The sequence below is a fragment of the Pristis pectinata genome, chromosome 15 (assembly GCF_009764475.1).
Source record: "Pristis pectinata isolate sPriPec2 chromosome 15, sPriPec2.1.pri, whole genome shotgun sequence".
Classification (NCBI taxonomy): domain Eukaryota; kingdom Metazoa; phylum Chordata; class Chondrichthyes; order Rhinopristiformes; family Pristidae; genus Pristis; species Pristis pectinata.
In genome coordinates, this window is record NC_067419.1 from 16,521,515 (window position 1) to 16,546,706 (window position 25,192).

A 25,192-nucleotide genomic window follows, 5' to 3' on the forward strand; every position below is an offset into this window, starting at 1 on the left:
GAGGCCTGGACTAACATGACTAATGTGGCAGTTGTAGAATTCAAATTAAGTGAATAATTTGGATTTTTTAAAATTCTATTCATTAGTAATGATAGTCACAGATTGTTGCAAAAAATACATTTAATACAAAATTACCCTTCAGGGGAGGAAATGTGCCATCCTTACCCTTCTGTGCAACTCCAGACCCCACCAATGTGGTTGACTCTTGGTTGCCTAGCAAGACATTTATTTGTACCCTGACTGCTGTGTTGAAATAGAGCTGGATAGGCTCCCAACCCCAAATGACCTTGCAAAATCCTCCTCTTAAACACGTGTGGACTGGTGTCCAAATTGGGAGAGCTGTCCCACAGACTAGTTAAGCAATAGCCTGACACAGTCGTCCTCATGCATGGTTCTACAAAATGCTTTGCATTTATTTCCCTCGGTTACTCAGACAGCACCTCCCAAACCCATGTTCTCTATTACCAAGAAGGATAAGGGCATGTGAGCACCACTACCTGCATGTGCCCCCCACTCCCTCTTCAAATTGCACACCATCCTGACTTAGAAATATATTGTTCCTGGGTCTCAAACTCTCTGCCCAACAGCATTGTGGAAGTACCTTCACCAGGATTGCAGCAGTTTAAGAAGGCACCTCAAACTAACTTCTCAACAGCTTTTTGAGATCGACTACAATTGGTTGACGTGCCAGTGATACCCAGATCCTGAAAAAAAATAGAAAACTAAATATTTCACTCTTCACTGGTCTTTGATCTTTTACGTTTCTCCAGCATTTTTTGTTTTTATTCAAAGGATTGACTGTAGAGTGGCAAGTAACATTCAAGCCATGGCAGTGCCAGGCATTGTCCACCTCAAACAAGAGAGTCCAAACAGCTCTCCTTGAAATTCACCACCACTTCCATCATCAAATATCCTGAAGATCATCATTGACCAGAATCTGAAGCAGCCAGTGACTCAGAACGAATGTGTTGTTACTGAGTCACAGCTGGTTACATTACCACCGGTATAAGGAAGTATCATTATGCCATGCAGTGTGTTCCGATAATTTGAACCATGAACACAGGAGTCTTATTTTGGATTTTGGGATCTTATTACATTTACATAATGGTTCAGAGAGCATGTGAGGTCTGCTTTTGGGAGTGGTCATGACCACTGAACATCAATTCCAGGTCCATTATAAAGCATTGAATCATCACATTGTCAGAATGATACCATATATTACAAGCAGCTGCAGTTTTTGTCTCAATTTTTAATACTTCAGTGCACAATATTATTCTTTGTGAACACCAAATGGAGTGAATATGTTTGTAGTGGGTACAAGACATTTAAATCAGTCAACAAAGACAGACAAATGCTCTGGGCCACAATGTAAATCAAACTTAAGGATTCAAATGATATTTCTAAATTACTCAGATTTCATTATCATAACATTTTGCACATCACTCATGTTTCTTTCATCTATACGTGGTCGTAATCTTCAACTAGTGCAGACAAAATAAATCATGTTTTATGTTTTTTAAATTGACTTCTGAATAAGTGTACCTTGAAAGTTGCATTGAGTGAAAGATTCTTTCATGATGTATGTTGGGTTGGTTGTGAGGGACTGTTGCTTTAAGGCTGCTGCTACTCTAAGTACTGTTTGCAGTGTTCTCTGAGCTGTTGCTAGAAACTTCTAGAGCCAAACTCAGAGAAACCATTGTAATAAACAGACAAGCTTGTTTGCATTTTCTATGGTCTATGTGAATTTGTTTGATACCTCACATCACAGTCCAACAGAGGACTCAGACACTAAATACACCTATGTAAGAAGACCCCCAAAACAATATACAGTGTTTTGGTAAGATAGCTTGATAACCAGAAGCAAACGCTGCAGTGTACAACCACATTTGGTTTATTTCAAAGAGTCAGGAGAGCCCTAATTTTCTTTCAGATTGCAAATTAGTTACTTAGATACCACCCAGCACTCCCAAAATATCAACATCTTCCTACCTCCCATTTGTTTTGGACAGAATTGTCTTGAAATTAGATTGCGCAGCGCTACATTTTTGTGCAGCAAACAATCTGCTGGAGAAACTCAGTCGGTCAAGCAGCATCTGTGGGAGGTAGGGAATTGTCGACATTTCGGGTCGAAACCCTGCATCAGCAGGTTGTGTTGCTCCAGATTCCAGCATATGCAGTCTCTTGTGTTGGTGTCTTTTTTGTGTGCTGCCAAACACATTTCTTTAGAAATTGGACTGGTAGGGTTTCTAAAGTCTGTGATTTTCATTCCAGATCCTCTGTGTGTCTGCCACATAGCACACCAAGGACCCCTGACATGTGCAATAATCTCTAATGATAACCAGGCAAATGGCCTTGCAGTCAGCTGGAATGCCATGAACTTTAGGGTTAGTTACTCAGATAATTTACATCTTAGCCCCAGTACATTGCTGCACCTGGACAGTTTTTTTTTAATTGCAACCATCTTCAGCTGTTTCATTGGTGACCTTCCATCATCAGGCCAGAAATGGAATTGGTTTATTATTGTCACATGTACCAAGGTACAGTGAAAAACTTGTCTTGCATACCATTCATACAGATCAATTCATTACACAGTGCATTGAGGTAGTACAAGGTAAAACAATAACAGTGTAGAATAAAGTGTTACAGTTACAGAGAGAGTGCAGTGCAGGCAAACAATAAAGTGCAAGGCCATAATGAGATAGATTGTGAAGTCAAGAGTCCATTTTATCGTACTAGAGAACAGTTCAGTGGTCTTATAACAGCAGGATACAAGCTGTCCTTGAGCCTGGTGGTACATGCTTCCAGGTAATTCCATTCACGGCTTCTCAGAAAATGAAACAGTCCCTGCCTGCATGTGGGAAAACCGAGAAAACATTCAGCCCTGCACTGTGGAAATATTAAATTACATTTAGGATATGCCAAGAAAGAACCATCTCCGATCGTGCATCATCAACATTCCAGGGGTCACCACTGATCCGAAACTAACTGGACCAGGCAATAAATACTGTGGAAATACTACAAGAGCAGGTATTCTGCAGCAAGTGATTTACTTCTTGATTCACCAAAGTCTTTCCACCATCTACAAGGCGAAACTTATTTCATTTGCCAGTAACATGTAAGAAGCTTAACACCATCCAGGACAAGGCAGCCTGCATGATTGGCACCAGTCCTCTACCCCAGGATGAAGCAGCAGCTGTTTGGGAACACCATAACCTCTGTATTCTCCACCAAGTAGCGCCATATATTGATGGAAAAATATTTCTTTTTCTTCGTCAATAGCCAACAATACTATTGGAAGTACCTTCATCTGACACAGCAGATCATCACCACCTTCTTCAAAGACAGTTAGGCATATGCTGCCCTCTGGTGATGCTCAAATTCTGAAAATAAACAAAAAAAAATCAGGGTGGAAATACTTGGGAGGAGCTTTCCAGTGTGCAGGGTCCCTATTGACTGAAGACATTACCATGGAGAGGAAACAGTGAGCAGAACATGAGATGGGGTGCAGGGCTGGGGAACGCAATACGTGACATATAGATGACTACAAGGGTTTTGAAATCAGTGTACTAAGCTTAATGGATAACATTTGAGAACTAGGGCAATGACTGAGCAGGATTCAGAATGGAAGAAGAAGTGTGCAGCATAATTCTAGCTGAGTCAAATTTTGTGTAGAAATGATCGATGGATAGCAAGACTACTGTAGGATGAAACCAGTCTACACCATGGACAAAGCAAAACAAGGTGAATTATGAGTACAGCCCATACAAGTGAATGGAGCAAACGTCAACCATCCCATTACACAACTGGGGTTGGCTTATTTATCAGGTAGCAGGGATGCTGACTGGATTTAGTTTTGGATTGTTCACACATCACCCATCACTGACTGGGAGATCACATGGCTTACTTTATTTCAGTAAGGTTTGTAAGTGCAGTTCCTATATTACTGAGCTAATAATCCAGAGGAAATGACTTTGCAAATTAAAATTATGCAGGCAAAAGCTGCTACCAATAAAACCAACCATAAAGCTGTCAGATTGTCATAAAACCCCATCTGGTTCACTGGTGTTCTTCACAGAAGAAATGACTTATTCTGGGTTATTTATGATTCTAGTCCCTCCCAAAAGTGTGTGACTCTTAACCAGCCTCTGAAGTAGCCTCCACGGACTTCTTCAAGGAACAACTTGTCAGCAGTTCAGGGAGGAAGTCTGTTACCACTATCTCAGAAGTGGAGATGTGTGATATGTGCTGATCTTATCAGTGAAAGAATGAATTTAAAAGAATTATTAATGCAGAGGATTTGCACATTAATGGGCAATATTTTCATATCTGACTTCCTTGTATAAAAAAAGTTTTTTTTTAATTCTTAAAAAAACAAGAATCTGCTTTTGATGTCACTGCAGCTTTCCCACTAACTCTTGTCAAATTTAGTCCATGGAAGATGACATTTAATGTTAACAATGTGAGTTTACATACGTTTAGTCTAATTTGACAGCACACAACAGCTTCCTGATCTCCATTAATTTACATAGTTTACCCAAAGGATTTTGGAAATTATGATATCAAAAGGAATGTTCCTTAATTACATTTAGATTATAATCAATTACTGGGATGTTTGTTTCTACAGTAACTTCAAGGGCACTTCATTGAAATAAAATAATCTAACACTTCATTATATCGTAAAAGCTTTAATTTAAATTCAAGTCTTTATTCCTTGCCTGACAACCTTGTGAGTGGGCCACAATTATTAAATCTATAATGTATTAAATTCAGTGTGTAGAAATGCACTTCATCAAAACTTTCATAAAAACATTTTCTGAGGAAAAAATCCATTATGCTGCATTTGCTCCTTTTTTTGACTTTAAATGCTATACCTATTGACAGCAAAATAGAGCATTTTTTCTATGCAAATTTAGTCAGGTTCTTTCATCAAATTCATCAAAACACTTCTAATATTTGCATCATTTTAGCTGCCTGGATATGACAAATGTTAAGTATAATGAAGCAAAGAATTAGGGAAGCTTAGTTAACCTTGAAGCTGCAACACAGGAGGAAGTGCTTTAGTAGTATTTCTCTAAATATATTTAGGTTTATTGAGCTATGTAGTCAGTTTAACGAAGAAAAACAAGTGTTACTTTACAGCTTTAATTTTAGTCATTGTGGTTTTACAGCTGCTGTCACTTTGCATCTAGAAGTGTACCCATTTGTAGCTGATGTTCATTGGCTTGCTAAGGGTCCCAGCTTATGATCAAGTAGATTTTTGCAAACCTTCCACATTCTGGATGCCGTGCTGCTCGGGTGCCTTCCTTGACCTCGTTTCTTCTCTTTGCATACCCCCAGTTATGCATGAAAGGTTTAACATTGGGTGCAGATTTACCCACTGCTCTTTCACTCTTAACAGATGAAGAAGCTTAAAGAGGAAATGCAGATGAATGAAGGTATTTAATTTATTTCTTGGGGGTGGGTAGATTCTCAGGTACATATTGTCCAAAAAACCTTAATAATTAAACTTTATATGTTGAATTTTGTAGCATTTCTTAATCTATGTAGGTATGTGTATTTTTTTAAAATCTAAATTGGTAAATTAGTTTATTATTGTCACATGTACAGAGGTACAGTGAAAAACTTTGTTTTGTATGCAATCCATACAGATGATTTCATCACATCAGTACATCAAGGCAGTACAAGAGGAAAGCAATAACAGAATGCAGAATAAAGTATTACAGTTGCAGAGAAAGTGCAGTGCAGGTAGACAATAAGGTGAAAGGCCATGATGAGGTAGATTGTGACGTCAAGGGTCCATTTTATCATACAAGGGGACTGTTCAATCGTCTTATAACAGCAGGATGGAAGCTGTCCTTGACCCTGGTGGTATGTGCTTTCAAGTTGTATCTTCTGCCCAATGGGAGGGGGAGAAAAGAGAATGTCTGGGGTGGGTGAGGTCTTTGTTTCTGTTGGCTGCTTTACTGAGGCAGCAAGAAGTGTAAACAGATCTACAAAGAAACATTTGTGGATTAATTATTCTAGTGTCTGTACCTTCCTTTTGTATTGCTGTAATAATAAGCAAATACGTAGAGGTAGAGTTTTTAAACAGAGTATCCTTTATCGATTGTTTCTTAAAGCTCTCCATACTTGTGTCTCTGCATTCATACTACCTTGCATCCTGATTCACTCTCTGACTTAGTGAAGACACTGGAGTTTCCCTCTTTCCTCATTCCCGCTGTCACATTTGGAGTCACAAAATCATCTTGTCTGATTTTCCTTCTCTGGATTGTTGCCAGGGCATTAAACTCTGACCCTAGATTGTGGAATTCCTGCCTTAAATGTCACCTACCTTCTTGGACACTGCTTTTCTTTTTAAAAAAAAACTCTTGACGTGACTGTTTTCAGCTTACCCTCTTCCACTTTGGATTGTACTGAAATGGGCTGATAATATTGTTCATAATAAGTGCAAACTATTTGAATTACTCAGCCAGAATGTGTGGAGGGAGAAACAGAGCTAACATTTCAGGTTGACAACTGAATAAAATGGAGCTAATCTACAGGATCAATAGGAAATTGTTCAATTTATGTCACCTCCACTTCAGAATCAAAGCGACACCAGTGCCAACCGCAGTCATCGTCAACTTGTTCATGAAAGGATATGAGAGATTGGGGCTTACACTGAACTCTTGTAAATCAAAGGTGCTCTGCCAACCTGCCCCTGATGTGCACCATCTGACAATAAAGTTTTACAACAAGACTGTGGGAAACATGGACCATCTCCCATATCTCAGGAACCACCTCTCATCAACAAGTAAGTTCACTACCTGCTCTTCTGCTCCAATATAGGCTTTAGTCATCTGAGGGGAAAAAAATGTTCAACAGTTGAAACATCAAATCTGGTACAAAGCCCATGCAGCAGCAATCCCTGCCCTTCTGTATATGTCTGCGATACTGACTGGAGTGATACCATTGTCTCTGCAAAATCATCCGAATCCATTGGTAGGATAAGTGAACCAAGGTCAGCATCCTCTCCCAGCAAGGATCCTGAAGATTGAGGCCCTAATTGTACTTAGTTGGCTCCGATGGGAACACTGCAGCATTCACGTGCCTGGCACCAGACTCCCAAAACAGACACTCTGTTCCAAGTTCCATCACAGCAAGATTACTAGGGCAGGGGAAATGGCTGAAGGATGTTCTCAAAGCCTGCTTGAAAAATTGAAATATTCCATCAACTTGGGAATCCCCAGCCCATGACTGTTCAAAATAGAGAGGGAGCATTGTCTGTTTTGGAAGGAGTTCATTCAGCAAGTGCAGATAGAAGCCCAGCGTAAATGACAGAGGGAGCACACCACATCCTAAATTACCTATCTGCCTGATCCCCCAACCATGTGCTGCCCTGCCTGTGGGAAAGTTTGTGGGCTCCAACGTTGGTCACCCCAGCCACCTGAGAACACGTGGAACTGGAGTGGAATCATCCTCGACCCTGAGGAAATGACTGAGAGTCAAACAACCAGTTCTTATGCATGCATTACAATTATTTTCCTTTCAAATATCTCAAGCTTCTTTCTGGCAGTAGCAGTAAATGACGAGTAGAATAAACAGTATCAATTTTTAAAAGCGTCCAGTAGCAAATATGGGTTTGAACACTATTTTGTTGGCCCATGTACCAAAGTAGCCAGTAATTTCAATAGCAAATTTAAAATTATGCAAGCTCCTTCTAAATGTGCAGTATTTGGGAAACAGTCAGCACAATGGGCCAAGCAATGCCTTATTTTTTTAAATTACCATCCTTGTTTTGAAATATTTCTGTGGTTTTCATTTCCTCATGCATGTAATTTAATCCAGCCACTCACCCAATAGAGATATCTGCATCTTGTGTCACCATTGGCAGCCATGCCTTCCACTCCCACAGCCCAAAGGTCTGGAGTTTCCATCCTAAACCTCTCTACTTCTCTGCCCCCTTCTCCTCCTGTAAGATGAAACATCTCCCACCCTTTTGACTAAGCCTTTGGTCATCTGGCCATGTGATTAATTGTGAAACTTTGACAATGTTTTTTGCGAAGCATTTCAGGGCAAATAGCTTAACTAATTGCTTTGCAAATACAATTCATTGCTGCATTTAGTGTTGCTCAATACAACTATATTTTCAGTTTTACAGTTGTTTAGAAATTGTACTTATTTTGTTCATGGTAGTTTAATAAAATAATTGGCCGGGAAGCTATTTGTCTACCAATGTTAATCCCCGGAATCATTCCAAGAGGATCATGTAACTAGAAATTCCTCACTGCTAGCAATGAGTAGTGCTGAAGTTTTTTTTGATAGTCAGTGTCGTACAGCATGGAGACGGGCTGACCGAGTCTGCGCTGATCCACTTACCCAGCACCCACTCACACTAATCCTACAACAAATCCCATTTTATTTTTCCCACATTCCAATCAATTCTACCCATCTACACACCTGAGGGGCAATTTAGAGTGCCAATTAACCTATCAACCTGTACACCTTTGGGCTGTGGGAGGAAATTGGAGCACCCAGAGGAAACCCATGCAGTCACAGGGAGAATATGCAAAGTCCACACAGACAACTGGAGGTCAGGATTGAACCTGGGTCGCTGGAGCCATGAGGCAGCAGCTCTACCAGTTGCGCCATTGTTCCACTAATCTCAGAAGGTTGTGAATCTTTGGAACTCTCTTCCTCAAAGTTTAGTAGAAGCAGAATCCTTGAACATTTTAAAGGCAGAAGTCCATAGATATTTGATAAGCAAGGGGGTGAAAAGTAACTGTGGATAGATGGGAATGCATGCTTGAGGGTTGCAATCAGTTCAGCCGTAATCTTGTTAAATGGACAAATAGACCCAAGGCTGAGTGGCGCTCTCGTGCACCTAATTCATGTGTTTGTGAGTCAGGAGAACCACTGGGAGAGAAGACCACATTACAGAACAGAAAGGGTCATGACTGATACGTGTCAGAGTGAGGGTTGGTTGCTGGCAATTACTGATTGTGGGGTCTGTTATTGTAATCTTGTCTCACAAAATGAGAATGATAGCAATTCAGAAAAGGTTACATTGAATATGAAATAATTTGAGGTATCCTGAGGATGTGAAAGAGCAGTGAAAGGCAAGTTTGTTCATCTAGGTAGTTAAAGTGAAAAGCAGGAAGCTGCAACCCTAAAATTAAAAAAAAACTGGAGTTGCTGGAAAAGCAACCAGCCAGTAAGCTATGGTGAAGTGAAAACCAAGACCACGTTTTAGGCTGGGTTCTTCTTCAGGCCCCTGCCTCAGTGGTTTCTTCGTTTATATTAAAGGCAAAATTATCTCAAAATAGGGAGATTTTCTGCAATGCAATTTGCTTATACTTTTCAGCTGTAGGTTTGGCTCTACAACATATTACAAAGCTGACAATAGAAGGCAGGCTAGGACATGGTGCACAGAGGAAATCTTGACTGAATTGGTGGTAATTTTGCATTTTTATATAAATTTCTAAAAAATGTAAATGATTGACTTTTGTGTTGTCTTGTGAAGAAAATTGCATTTTACAGTAATCATCGATGTACGTGGACTTGGTGATCCTCCTCTGTTACCTAGGAGAATATGGGGGAAAAAAAGCAGCCAGTTAAGTACCTGTCTCATTAAAACATAGCAGGCAGCCAAAGGCTTAATGACCATTTTTCACGTCCTAATTGCATGGCACCCTGAGGTTCTTTTGATGGAATCGTATGTTAGACACAGGAATAATGAAGTGGTCCAAAAGTCTATTCAATTCACATGCTAAAAGTTGTATCATTCATCCAAATATGTAGGAAATAAATCATTAATAATAAAGGCAAAAACCTTTCAAATCAGAGGCCTAGAAATTCATCTGTACTGTTTATTGGATGTTAAAATGTTATTACATAGCTCCCTATTATAGAGTTCTTAAAATATTGTGGAATTCATTCGAGCTGTCTGGAAAAAGTGGGCTCTTAGTGTCTCTCATTGTTGGTTGAATGACAGCTGTGAGCTCATCAGCCAGTTTTTAAAGGCACAAATGCATAAAACCTCCTGGCTACTAGAGGCTGTTGTTCTGTTCCCCGTGGCTGCCACTGTGATCCCTAAAGGCAGGGACAGTGCTCCTAGGTTTACTGACAGGGACCTCAAGAGTCAAGTGGATCACATCAACTACAGCTATAATGTGATGTGGCGTGGCATGGTATTTACAGGGGTCCATTGACAATAGGATTGCCAGTATTCTAATTTCATAATTAAGGGACAGGATTGTGATTTAATACTAGGCAGACAAGTTTCCATTGAAGAATGGAATGTCCCTTCTAATACAGGACTCTTGCCTATCCTGACTGAGCCATGGCAGATGCTCCTAACAGGACATTGCCAGGGAAGTCTCTGGGGATGTGGGTGCAGTCTCCAGATGCCTGCTCTTTAGGGAAACCAGCAAAGCCCACGCCCATTATGCCTACTCCTGTGGTCTGAAGGAAAAGTCTGGTCTGATGAAGCAGAGAGTGTCACTGAGAGTTGCAGCAAGGTATTGAAGACGCAAGGAAGGGTTGGCATGTGCAGTAGGCAGGATGCACTGTGGCTGACAATGCATGCAAGTTAAGTATGACTAGGCCTTTAAAAATGTTGTTTCAGCCTTAAATTGTAGAAAATGTTGGCTCATCTGTCTTTCAACAGCCAGCGCTGTCTTTATTGAGACCAAGGTGGTTGAAAATCATGCTAGAAATGAAGTTCCGGTGTTGCACTCCTGCAAAATCATTTTGGCAATCTCGGCACTGGAGGAACAGTGGAGATGCAAGAGTGTGCAGATGCTGGAATCTGGAGCAACAAACAATCTGCTGGAGAAACCTGCTGATTGGGATTAAGAAAATCCTACACTAAAATGATCATACGATATTAACAACTGACAATAACACCCCAGCAAAGTGTGCAAAGTTGATTATCAGGGTGTTAAACACGATTTTCAACTTTGTCACAAGTGTTCTTCTAGCTTTGCACAGATGAATTTCTAGGGGGAAGTATTTTTATCAAATATCTTTGCAATGCCTCCACAGTAATGCCTTCACTTCACGGTTCATAACCTTTACTATTTAACTTGTTTAAAATAACTTCATTGTTTGAGAAGTTGTCATAAATATCCTTTCTGGACCATGTCTGGGACAATTGTAAAATTACTTTCAAAGGCTACCTTTTATGTAGGGTTCTGGGTATCTTATGGAAGCTATTGCCTAAAAAGATGAGCAAAAGGAGATATTGATATTAAGTATAGCTGTTGCACTTTGAAATATTTTTTCTTTTACATTTCCTGCAAGAAAGCAGTGGTCAGTAAAATGTTGCACCTTCTAGCTCCACTACACAGTCGTGTGCTTAATATCCCTTCTTTATTTAAAATGTTTGAGTAATTATGCCAGAGTGTGCACATGCATAGACTTTGTTGATCTGATTTTTAAAGTCACTGCCAGTGCAGGAAACATGTGTTTCTGCAATTAATCAATTGCATCAATTTATCAAGAGAAGGTTTGTCGTAGATGTTTAGTGTGGCATCAAAATACTTGGTGAGAAATTTGATTTTAGTTGTCAGTGCAAAGTAGATGCTGAATTATTTGTTGTTTGTTGTACTCAACTCTATACATTCAGTTGAATTGAATTTAAAATAAGTTCTTCCCACCTTATTACCAAGGATTCAGTTGGGATGAAGTTGATGCCAATACTAATGTTAGTTCTACGAAAAGGCAAGTGATCCCAGTGGCGAATCCTTGGTTACTTATGCACAATAGATTGGAAGAATTCTTAATTTAGTGGCAAAGTTAGTGGACCTGGTTTTGATTAATCAGTTTAACGGAACTTTTATAAAGTACCAAGGCCTAGAAATTTGTAAGTGTGGTGCTTTTTAGTTAAGTGCTACACCGAAAATCAACTTGGGAGTGAACATTTCTTTGTCAAATTGTACCCCTCTGAAGATTTAACTCTGGTTGAGGATCACCCTCATGTACTGGACACAACTACAGTGTCAGCTTGCATCAAGTCAAACCGCGCTCTCTGTATCAGTTGTTTTTGAGCATTGCAAGGCAAATTAATCCCAGACACTCCCAGGATACCCATATCTTCATAGAACATTCTCATTATTTACCTCTCGTTTAGGCAACACCCTCCCCATGGTACCAACCCTGCCTCTCCTAAATGCCACCCCTGAGCACTAACCACCCTCCCACCAGTGATTGGCTCATCCTGACTCTTCTCAGTTGGCCTGGTACTCTGATCAATGGCTCTGCTATCTCTCTAATTCCTACCTCTCCTGTTGGCCTAAGTTTTCAATCCCACAAATCAGTAATTGTCCAATCAATCCAACTCCCCAAACCCTTGATCCCTCTGGTTGCTTGACCCCTTGATTAGCATGACACCCCAACCCATGATCCTCCAATTCTCTGATCCCCACCCAAACCCCCTTGGCCCCCTGATCGAGGGCCTGATCTCACATTAGGTAGTGATCTATCCAGCCAGCCAGCCAGCACATACCACTTCTTCCCCCAGGACCCAGTCACATAACCAACCTCCAGCCCCCCTCTCTCCCAAACCCCAGACCACCCGTGGTCCTGGATGTTATATTTTATAGAGAGCATGGAAGGAAGGAAGGAAGGTATGGTCTTTAGTTCAGCGACCACACAGCACACCTTTAAGGACGCACACCTGTTCCTTGACCCCTTGTATGCAAAAATATCAAACTATACCAAAGTCATTCCCAAAATTTCCAGGATTTCAAGGACCCCATATGACTGTTTGGCATAGGTAGGGTAATGCCAGCCCAATGCGCTGTGCAAATTGCCATTTAAATGAGGGCAAGTAAGCAAGGTAAGCAAGTGCCCTGTTTTGGTGGTGGTATGTTTTATTAATAGCAGGACCCAGAGTGCAATTGGGAGCTTGATCTAAATTTATCCACCGCTGGCCAGTTTCCCAGAGCTCAGGAAAACAGAATCAAAACGGAGGCAGCAGCTGCTGGCTCTAAAAGGTAAGAGCTTTTATTATAGGCCCCCTACAGTTTCCAAGACCAACCCAAGGGCCTCCAGTTGCCACTGGCTTTCCTGCCTGGCAGGAAACAAAAGGAAAAAGTTACGACAAGGTCCTGACATGAAACTCGATAGAACCTCCATGTGCTGCTTTGCCATATTTCCCTTCGCACCCTCTCCACCTCCACTGAAGTATCGGGACCAGCTGGATCTTCCGCTGTTTTAAGATTTCCAAAAAGCATTTTTACTAACCAAGTCCTGATGTTCTGAAAGCAGCAAACCAGCTGACATTTATATGGAAGCATTTTTTGATGACCATATTAAGTGAACATTGAGACTTTTTACTTTGAAGTGCAGGTGACCCCTGTGTAATGAGCGGTTGCATTTCTAGAAAACAGTCTGTATTGTGATTGTCTGTAATGCGAATTTATGTTTATTTATTTACTTTTTTTCCACATGAATTCCATGAGAGCAAATTTTATTCTGTATCTCAAATTTTCAGGTAGTGATTTATGAATTCTGTAAGGGAAAATTTCCATTACCCAATCAGCAGTAACTTGGGAGTCGCCTTTACAGTTCAAACTTTCCAGCAGCTATTATGTTAGTAGTATACAGTGCATCTATAGTATAACTTCATTGCAACTGAAGATACAATTTTGCTTCTAACATGCATCCCTGCAATGTGCGTCACCCCAATCTTGTCCAAACATTATGGATCGTAACATTGGCATGACTACATTTTGTTCAGAAATCTTTCTGCCTCTGTCAAAGAAATTGCTACAACAATGTTTCGATTTTACTTGCTCTTATCTAGCTTTCCTCCCTCAAGGCTGTGACTAATGCAGGAACACTATTTGGTGGGCCGCAACAATCCTGCAGAGCTTTTCTCAACTGGCTCTTTCCCTGTCTGCTCCCATGAAGTCTCCTTTGCCTGCTTTAAAGTAGGTGTGACAGTGCTATTTCCCTTTCCTCCACCTGACTGAGCAGAATGTGTTTGTCACTCATTCTATTTGCTTGGATATAAAGTTTCTAGTAATTTTCTGTCAGCCTCTGATTCAAGATGGAGACACGCTCATTTGGGACATTCTTGGCATCCAGCAACTCCCGCATTCAGCAATTCGAAAATGCAACCTGCATTGCCATATCTTAATCAATTATTTATATTTTACTTTTGAGTATAATTTGCAATTACACTAAAGTATTGGTTAAAAAAGAATTATATACTTTATTTCCTCAAGTTTACACAAATCTTTATACACATTGCAATTGGCAGCATATCCTGCCTCTGAATTCTCAACGCAGCATTTGGCTAGTGAAGCATTCAATGTAAGACCACCCTGTGACCACCAAACTCATGGTAATATGATCACAGCAAGTACTTTGCTTGAATCTTGGACTGAGTCAAGAAAACGTAGGTTAATTGCACATCACCTTCCCTGCACTTGTTTATCCATGCTATCCTAGAATCTGGAGACACAAGAGACTGCAGATGCTGGAATCTGGACCAACAAATAACCTGCTGGAAGAACTCAGCAAGGAATTATTCCAGTGCAGGGTTTTGACCAGAAATGTAACAATTCCATTTCCCCATAGATGCTGAGTTCCTTTAGCAGATTTATTTGTTGCTATCCCAGAATCTTCCTGCTTTGTACAGATTAGTGCCACTTTAGTTTGCACAAAATTGTATTACACAAAAAACCTTTTTGTTTAATAAATAAAAGTTTAGAACTAATATCCTAAAGTCCTATTCATTTGCCAATAGACATTTCTGTAACATCAATCGTATACTTCCAAAGTACTGGGCAAGAGAAAATCAGTAGAATATATCTAACCAGACTAAATGAGTACACAAACACTCTATTCAGTCAGGTCAAAACTATCTTGAATCATTAATTGGGGACTTTCTTGACTGGGAAATTTAAGTTTAACGAGAGTACTTTTTAACTTGTGAAATGGAACCTGCAGTGAATAACACCACAAAAATAAGAGTAATAAGTGTATTCAACTCTTCAAGCCTGACCGATTTTCCCCTATCACAAATCCACATTTCACATCATCTTTTCATCTTTTTTGTATCTGTATACAATGATTGAGCATCCACAGCACTTTAGTAGAACACTCCAAAGAGTCACTTTGAGTGACTGACATCATTTCTCCCCTAAATGGTCAGCACCGTATTTGAGGCTGTAACCCCTCTTATTCTGTAAAGCCCCTTAAGAATTTTGTAGTTTTCATCAGAGCAAACTCCTGAAGGCTAGTGAATACTGTGCTAACCTAACTAATCTCTCCTTCTAGGAGAATTCCCCTGTACCACAAATCCACCTTGTCAATCTTTCTCACATTCCCCCTAAGGCAAATATAACTCCATAGATAAGGAGATCAAACTTTATACTACTATGACTACTGCTCTGCTGCTACTATGACTACTGTAGTTCTAGTATCAGCAATAACATATAATTACAGGGCATGTCTGGTTAACCAGAACACAGATTCCTGGGTCTCTGACTCAGAGCCGAGCCCCTCCACATGCACACACATATACACAGGCATGATTTAACTGCAGCGCAGTGAATGAAGTTGAGGTGCCTTTGGTGTTCATATCTGTTGCCATTGAGGTGGTCCATGAAAATCCTCATGTTCCAGGTCCTGAACTTTGTACTGATGAGTGGAAGTTGCAGTGGGTGAGTTACTGTGGAATAGCCATTGCACACCAGCTACCACACAAATGGGCCAGAGTGAGGTCTTAATCAGCAGCAAGGGGTCCAGGAAGGCTCCTGACTAGGCTCTACAGTGTGAACATTAGAACACAGAGATAGATGGACACAAGCACAGGTGCCTGTCAGCATGCACAAATATCCTTGCACAATAACTCCCTCACTTATTACTCCCCCCCCCCCCCCACCACATCCTCCCCCTTTCCCCTCTCTTGGTCATCCTTATCACAGAAATCTCACCTGATCTCTCACCATACCCCTTCATACTCTCACCATCTAACCCCTACATTCCCTTCTCTCCCCCTTTCACTCTGTTGCTTGCCCCCTTCCTTCCTTAAGCAGCAGGCACCCTTCCCCCTTTCTTTCCTCTGACCCTCTGCTCAACACACTCTGCACCTTCTCTGGCCCACACCTCACTGTTCCCAAGTGCTGCATATGCCTTCCCTGTCTCTCCTCTGAGAACCGCCAGCCTGTGCACTTCTGCGAGGCCAGGCTGCGGCGCAAACTGGCTGACAGTGACAGCCTCATCAGTGGGTACGTTGCAGCACTTTAGCTACTCCTGCTCAGGAGTGAAGGGAGATGTGGGATCGAGAATGGGGGCAGGTGTGTCACTATGAGTGATGTCAGATGTGTGGCTAGGAGCAGGGGCTGGTGTAGGGCCAGGTTTGGGGGGTGATTTGTAGCCAGGAATTGGAGCTGGTATGCAGCCTCAGTTATAATCATACAAGTCTTAATAATCTGTTGTGTAGTATCTTACTGAATGCGTTTTAAATATCGAAATTCACTAAATCCACTTGTGTCTCATTCATCCCATTTCTAACAACCTTAAAAAAAAGAATTTGTTGAACACAATTTCCTTTTCATAAATCCTTATTGTCTCTGTACAATCATATTATGATTTTCTAAGCATCCAATTACATTAATAATAGATTCTAGCTTTTTCCTTATTACTCGTCAGACTAATAGTCTATAATTCCGTTTGTTCTGTGCCTTCTTACTTGAATAATAGTGTTATATTTTCTACCTTCCAATTTGCAGAGACCTTTCCATATTTTAGACAATCAAAGACAAAGCATCTAATATTTCTATAGTCACCTCTCTTAAAAATCTGGGATACAGGCCATCACCCAAGAGATTTGTTGGCATTTAGTTCTGTTAATTACTCCATTGCTACTTCATTGCTATCATCCATTTCATTTTCTTCAATATTATTGGACTCTTTATTTCTTCCCATGTTCCTACTTCCAGACTTGTGTTTTGTAAATGAGGGTGCAAAATATTTGTTTAATGCCCCTGCCATGTCCTTAATTCCCATTAGAATTTCTCCTGCCTCTACCTGTGAGGAATTTACATTTACATTTGCCAACCTTTTCCAACATGTTCAGTAGTGTCCAAGCCCCAACTATCTTCAGCTGCTTCATCAATGACCTTCCTTCAGTCATAAGGTCAGAAGTATGTTTGTTGGCTGATCATTGGACAATGTTCAGCACCCTCACCAACCTCAGATGATGAAGCAGTCCACATCCACATACAACAAGACCTGGACAAAGTCCAGACCTGGGCTGATAAGTGGCAAGTAATGTTCATGCCACACAAGTGCCAGGCGATGACGATATCCAACAAGAGAAAATCCAGTTATTGCCCCCTGACATTCAGTCCCCCAATGTCACAAGGTGGCTACAAGAGCAGGTCAGAGGCTAGGAATCCCACAGTGAGTATCTCATCTCCTAATTCCCCCAAAGCCTGCCCACCATCTACAAGGCTCATCAGGAGTGTGATGGAATACTCTCTATTTGCTTGAATGAGTGCAGCTTCAACAACACAAGAAACTCATCACCATGCAGGATAGAGCAGCCCGTTTGATAAGCACGCCATCCACAACCAGGCACTCACTCCACCACCGATGCACAGCAGTTTGTACCATCTACAGGATATACTGCAGCAATTCACCAAGACTCCTTAGACAGCACCTTCCAAATCCGCAAACTCTATCAGCCAGGACAAGGGCAGCAAAAGAATGGAAACACCACCACCTGGAAGTTGCCCTCCAAGCCACACACCATGCTGATTTGAAAATATATCGTTATTCCTTCACTGTTGCTGGGTCAAAACCCTGGAACTCTCGCCCTAACAGCATTGTGGGTACACCCACACCTCAAGGACTGCAGCAGTTCACGAAGGTAGCTCACCACCACCTTCTGAAGGGCAACTAGGGATGGGTAATTAAATGCTGGCTCAGTATCTGAAGCCCACATCCCTTGAATGAATAAAAAAAACTTTCATGTTCTGCTTTTACCTTCTTTGCAAATTTGCTTTCATTATTTATCAATATTTTGGACGTCATTTATTGAATCCCAAATTCCTTGCAGTCTTCAGTCTTACTACTCATTTTGTCAGCACCATAAGCTCTTCCCTTAATCTAGTATTATCCTTTACAAATAATTGATCCACTTTTCCTATGGGGTTTTTGATTCTTGTTCATTGTGGATTGGAATTACTTCTTTAAGCATTTGTTATTGTTTGTATACCATCATATCTTGTAATCCAGTTTCCAAATCTATCTTAGACATTAGCTTCATTTGCCTTGTGGTTCTTCTATAATGAATCTCCATGCATTTTGCTAGTTCCTTGAGAGACTACTTGATGAATATGTGTGTCAATGCAAAAATAGATGGCTCAGAAAATTAAAGATAGGGTTTATATCCATTGAAATAATTTTGAGAAAAACATTAATTTGACTTCAAATTCTGCAAAAATATATATATCTAGGGGAAGTAAATGAAATGTGTTTTTGGAAAAGCAATTGTACTGGGAGGACAACTGTAGGATCTACTAAATTACCTAGAAATCTTATCAGTAGTATTTTCAAAATTAAGAAAAAACGTTCTCAAGCCCTTCTTGGTTATATGGACAGAGAACTAATAACGAACATCTTACGGGCTTTTTCTCTTTGGGTTATATTAAGAGTTGATCTAATCTGTCAGGCTAAAATTGGAGAACGTTGAATATGAATTACCCTCACTGTGCTCTGAGCTAATCGGTTGGCATCTTTGTTGTTGTGATATGATATTAAGAATATCATAGAATCATACAACACACAAAAAGTGCTGGAGGAACTCAGCAGATGCTGCCTGACGTGCTGAGTTCCTCCAGCACGTTTTGTGTGTTGCTCCAGATTCCAGCATCTGCAGAATTCCTTGTGTCTCTCATAGAATCGTACAAGCTGACAGCACAGCAGGTGGCTCTTTAAAAGAGCAATCATGCTTAATCCTCAATGTTTTAACCTGTAATCCTACATATTCCTTTGCTCAAACACCTATTCAACTCACAAAGTTAGTAATGGAATCAGCTTCCACCAACTTTTCACAAAGAGAATGCTAGATCCTCAATAACTCGGTGAAAAATATTTTCCTGGTCCTCCCTCTCTCTTAGCAGTGAGTTTTAATCTCTGACATCAGATCACTGTCCCATTCCCCAGAAGGAATGTACATGTATTTTACCAAAACCTCTCATCATCATGAAATCCTTAATCTCTTCTATTCCAAGGAACAATGCTTACTTTTCCAATATCTCCTATGATCTGTAATTCAAATATTAATGCTGATTTAAAGGCACAAAATTGTATTTCATTTCGGTAACTGTAAATGGAGATTAAAAATACAAGACAATATTCTGGTGTTTGCCCAACAGATTATGAGAGCCCAGATGAAAAGCAGCTGCTTGCCATGCAACAGATGCAGGGCACCTCTAACCTCCTCCTGTCCACCACAACCAGTAATTTTAGCAACTTAATGCCACTGGGGAGGTGAGGGGATTTTTCAGCCTGACTCTGCTCCTCTGTTCACTTTGATCCCCATAGGTGGGAACCAATTTGGACGTGTAAAGAGCACCTACTTGTATCTGCTCTTGTGGAAGAGAATATGATTGGTCTGTTTACAAACCGCTACAAATATCCTGTTTCTGACTGAGCCAAAGGAATAGACCTCTCCTAATGTGGAGAGACCCCAACCACAATTATGCCCCCCTGCTGAAGGTTGCCCTGTAGGAGGTCGTTGGAAACTCCCTTTATTCATATTGATAGTTCCTTACAACATAGGAGGCCATTCAGCCCATTGAGTCTTTGGCAGCTCTCAGAACAATCCCATCAATCCACCTCACTGCACTATAATCTATTCTCTCTCATGTGCCCATTAACTCTCCCAAATTCTTCTACTACCTACCTAGACTGGAGACAATTTATAGTTGGCAATTAACCAACCAGCAGGTCCTTTTTTTGGGATGTGGGAAGGGACTGGAACATCTGGAGGAAACCCATGGGTCATGGGGAGAATGCAAACAGACACCACCAGAGGTCAGGTTCAGTTGCTGGAGCTGTAAGGCAGCAGCTCTACCTGCTGTGCCACTCATATGGAGGAAATGAATCCCCAGAATCAGTGGAGCTTTGGCACAGTCGGTCTACACATTTTTTCCACAGGACTGTCAGCCTTTCATCAGAAACCACAAGGAATTTTTGCCCCAAAGTATCAGTAAAGCGATATCATCCAGTTGCTCTGGTTTGCTGAAAGTACATTGTTGCAATTTGGAAACTGCCTGAATGATTCCATTTGCCAGCAAGTTACTTGTACATGAATGTCATTCCTTTTCAAATTGCGGGGATTCTTAATAGCTGAGATTTTTGAACCCAAAATATCACCTGGTAATAGCTGAGATTTTTGAACCCAAAATATCACCTGGTCAAAGGGCAAAAATACCTGCTGAGCATGCTCAGTCAGCACTGCAGCTTTTTCCTGCTCATTGTAGTACAATGCTAGCAATTGTATTGCTGTTAACAGCAGTCACATCCTTCTGCCAGTAGTTTTAATAGATGTAGTTGCCTTGGAAACAACCATCTGCTCAGTCCCTATTGGAATGCAATTGTTCATGCTGTGCTGGGGTCGGCGAGAAGCAGGACATCGCGTGCAAGAGAAATATCAAAGATGCAGTCTGCTAATAAGCAATAAGTGCTTGATTAGTGGAGCAGTTGAATGGGAAATGCTGAAAACCTGCAATGCTGCCAGCCAAGACAGCTAGCTCTGCTTTCATAAGGTCAGTCCTACCAATAAATACAATTTCCTATTCATTTTTTTATACTTGTATTCAATATTGTTGTTGTGTGACTTGTTTTTAATTTAAGGTGAATTAAAAACATTTGCAGTAACAAACGAGTTGTTGAAACTTGAAGGAATGTTAGCAATGTGTTTTCAATGGATTGTGCTTGCAGAGGAGGCAGACATGGAGGATGTGTAGTGTTGAACAATTACTCTGCCCTTTCAGCAATAGATTAAAGGTTATGCCAGGTAATATAACAACCCTTCAGGTTTGTATTGAATGGCGGAATCAGTGAGGTATATGCTGCCAAAGATCAATGACTTTGATCTTGTGTTGAAATCCAGTTTAACTACCAGGTCTGATGTTAATGGTTGAGTTGTGTGCTGACGGTTGGTATTATAATCTGCTACTAGTGCAGAAATGGTTTTGTGAAGATGTGGTATTTGCTGTCATGTCTGCTTGTTTATTGATCATTACCACCAATGGGTTTTTAACCCTTTTAGCGATCTCCTAACCTCGGAGGTCTGACACTGACAATTCTTGACACAAAAATTCCAGTGTGAAAAAGATTTGACTATGATATATACATTGCATGGGTTGTTTGATACTGGTGGTATCATTCTTTTTAATGGTACTGTGTCCTGAAATAATAATTGCATAGGGAGTAATTGACTGTTGCTTTATATGCCGGGTGGAAGGAGAGGAAAGAGCATAAGAAAAATTGGAAAATGACTAGAGAAATAGAATTATGTTGTGATTTATGAAATATAATATTGATTTGCTGAAATGTTATCTTTGTATAAAACTACTTAATGAAAATTGGCCTCTGGAATAAAATCTTGAATTTCTTTATTCACTTTGATGAGGAATGTTAGTTGTTGGAAGACAAAATGTTTTTTTTCAATTCTTCCTTTCGAATCTGCATCAAGAACATCTAGATTAGATGCAATACTAGTTAAATACAGTAAAGCTACATCTGCCTAAAGAATGTGTTTAATTTCTATCTCAGAACTGCATCCCTGCATTGCAAATCTGAATTTCCATTTTGCGCATTAGCCACTTTGTAGGTTTTCTTGTTGAGTGCTCCATGAACCTCACATCATAGTTCTTTTTTTGTGGTGACCTGTGTTTATTGAAGCCTTAGGGGAGAATATGTACTTATTTTGAACAGTAGAAACAGAATGGTGCAAAAACATGTGTTACACATGCAAAAGGAATATGAACTCTATAGTTAATATTTTTCAGCTTATAAGTCATGGAGTTTATCTTTGTTAATCAGTAAATTAGCATCTCAAATCACAAGGTTGCAGGGTAGCACAACAAAGAGAGAAAATGTCAAAAATATCTTTTATTGCTTTGTTTTTTTTGAAATCTTCCTCCATCCCTCACTCATTCTGTTCCTTAACCACCAATCTGCTCTATTGCCACTGACTGAGGCTGAACAAGACTACTCACAAGCTGGCATCCTTTTGAACCATGAGCTGAGCATCTACTCCATCCTCTCCATTGTCTCGTGAGGTTGTATGCTACACAACATTCTCCAATATACAACCTCAAAATTGTTTTTTAATTCTTTCCTCTTTAAGACACTTTTAGCAAGGCCTATGCTATTGCTCCAACTCTTGTTCTCAATCTTTCTCCCCAATATTGCACCTCCCCTTAACAAGCTTCCCTCTGGAGTAGAGTTAATGTACAGGATAAATAAGAACCTCTGTATCGCCTGTGCTCTGGAACCAAGGTCAATTTCAGCCACCAAGCTGCAGTATGCAGAAGATTCCTGTGTATGTGCACACTCATCAGCTGACCTCTCTCATTGTTACCATGCCTACTGAAGTACATAAGAAAACAGGCCTTGCACTATGCATTTGTAAAACAAAGGACCTATACCAACCTGCTCTCCATTCTACAGGACAGCCTCCTGACAATAAAGATGATTTTCCTTATCTCAGGAGCCACATCTCAACAAAAACAGACATGGATGATAACATTTGCCACCACTTCCAGTGCATCAGCAAAACCTTTGGCCAACTGAGGAAAACAGTATTTGAAGATCAAGATGTCAAACCTAGCAATAACCTCATGATTTATAAGGAGCAACAGCAATCCCTGTCCTCCTGTAAGCTTTAGTGGCATGGACAACTGATAGTGTCAGCATAAAGGACTGAATAAGAACCAACTCACAAAATCCTGCAAATCCATTGGCAGTATATGCTTTAGTGTTGTCTCCCAGCCAACATGCCCAGAATCAAGGCTCTACTTACATGCAGGCAGCTCGAGTAGAAAGACATGTCCGATTCCCCAAAAATGGTCTCTGCTCTAAGCTCTATTAGGGCAAATGACTATCGGGAAGACAGAGAAAACACTTTAAGATCTTCTCAGAGCCTCCTTGATGAAATGTAATAATCTCAATGATTTGTGGGAATCCTTGGCCTATGACCCCTCAAAGTAGAGCAAGAGCATCTGGGAACTCATGGGCAACCTTGGGTCTCTTCATCAGGAGCACTCGGAAGCCCAGTAGAAATAGTGGAAGGAGCACACCACCTTTCATACCTCTGGACTACTAACCCACCTCAACGACGACCTCCTGCCCCACCTGTGGCAGAGTCTGCAGAACCTGCATAAGCCTCATCAGCCACCTCATAATCCACACGTCAGTGGAAATAAGTCATCCTCAACCTCAAGACACAACCAAGGAAGAAGAAAACCTTCCTGATTTAGCAAACCCTTTCTTGTATCCCTTTATAATTCTTTGAGCTAAATTTCTTTGAGCTAAATTTCTTTGATAATGCTCCTATAAAGGGCCTTGTGATATTTTACTCCATAAAAATTGTTATATAAATGCATTGATGTAAATGAACTTACTGATTTGCAATTTCTTGCACACCTTTTATTGATTTTCTTTTTTATCTATTTCCACTGAAGGTTTAAAAGATTCAGATTATTACAAGAATATAAAGATATTTGCCTTCCTTAAAGAGTTAAAAGTCAAAAGCCCACAGCTTGCATTCTGCTGTTCTCAGATGAGAAGTCAGTCTGGGTTTTTGTTTTCACTAATTCATAAGGCTTGATTCCGAAATTCCTGTTATGTTTTAAATTTACAGATAAGTTTGGTGATAAGTTTTGATATTTTTTCAACACTAATTGCTTCATTCATTCATTTAAACCTCTAAAACTGAATAGCAGTTGTTCTATATAAAAAGCATGGGAAAATGTGTAGAGTTGAGGATTAGGCACATGTTGTGAATAAGAGAATGAGAAGATACTCTGCTTCAAGATTTCTGGCAGAGGTACTTCAGTGACTGAAGCCTTGAAATGTTTTGTTTTCCTCTGCATCTGTTAGTTGCCTCCACAGACAAATTCAGTGATCATCAGCATCTCAGTAGCAAATAGTTTTAGGTGTTTTTGTTTTTTCCTTGTTATTTTAGTACAAAAATTAATTTATAGTGCATGACATTTAAAAACTAAACTATTGCTCACAAATAGTTGATAAGTAGAGTATAAAGCAAATCAACCAAAAATTTGGGAGCACGAAGCCAACATAAAAGCAAATTAAACAGTTGTTTCTTTGCCTTTAGTAATTCTTAAAAATTTATTTTTCACTTTGTTTTAATCATTTATGTTATGATTTCTTTGGAAAAACTATTCTGCACCCTGTGCAGCATTACCATTTGTACAGAAGCTTAATAAGTGAAAACAAAGTACAGGAGACCTTACCAGTGGTCAGTAATTAAATCAATTTGGTAGCAAATGTCATTGAAAGATTCCATTTTGTCTTTAGGGATTTTCCTTTTTGCAGCCACATGTAAACCCATCCTCCCAAATGCATTGAAAGTTCCCTTATTAGCTTGTCTGTTGTACAATGTGCAATGGAATTCAGCTTTTTGCAGCTCCTGTATCATGCAATGTGGTTCCTGTTTTAATACGCATTATGAAAGCATTGTATACAGAGATTCCGTATGAATCAGTGGCCAACGAATTTGCGCCAACACCATTCAGTGCTGTTAATGGTGAATTAGCAAATGTTACACTATTAGGTATATCAGATTTAATTAAATGTCTATCTTCATCAAAACCCATCAAAACTCTCTTGCTCTGGAACCAAGTAAGTTGAAAAGTGTATTCAGCTTTGACTGGAAAGACAGAATCTCAGTAAAATAAGTCAGTTAATTCTTTTGCCTGTGGAAGGAGAAGTTTCAGAATTTTTATTGAGATTATTAAAACAATATATGTAAATTCTGCAATGTTATACTTTGATGCAATTTACTCCAAGCAAGGATTTGCCAGCACCTTGTTGTTCTGAGGACAATGTGCTTTTAAACTGAGGTGATTATACTTCCAGTTTTGGATGAGGTCATTGACTGAGATATTTTCAACTATGGATCACTGAATTACCTTTCTCCTTTTCATTTGACCAA

General features: G+C 40.1%; 1 protein-coding gene across 4 annotated transcripts in view; it reads left to right on the forward strand.

Annotated features, from left to right (window-relative positions):
• Positions 1–25,192, forward strand: part of LOC127578231 (FYVE, RhoGEF and PH domain-containing protein 4-like) — a 173,898-nt gene that overhangs the window by 47,124 nt on the left and 101,582 nt on the right. The window contains exon 1 of one of the 4 annotated variants that reach the window (XM_052029985.1): positions 5,278–5,435. The exons of 2 other annotated variants lie outside the window; for them this stretch is intronic. In XM_052029985.1, the coding sequence (XP_051885945.1) occupies positions 5,399–5,435 (37 nt within the window). In that variant the 5' untranslated portion in view covers positions 5,278–5,398. Of the gene's footprint in view, positions 1–5,277; positions 5,436–20,728; positions 20,775–25,192 lie in introns of those variants that run through there. One more of the 4 variants, XM_052029988.1, reaches the window with a different exon arrangement.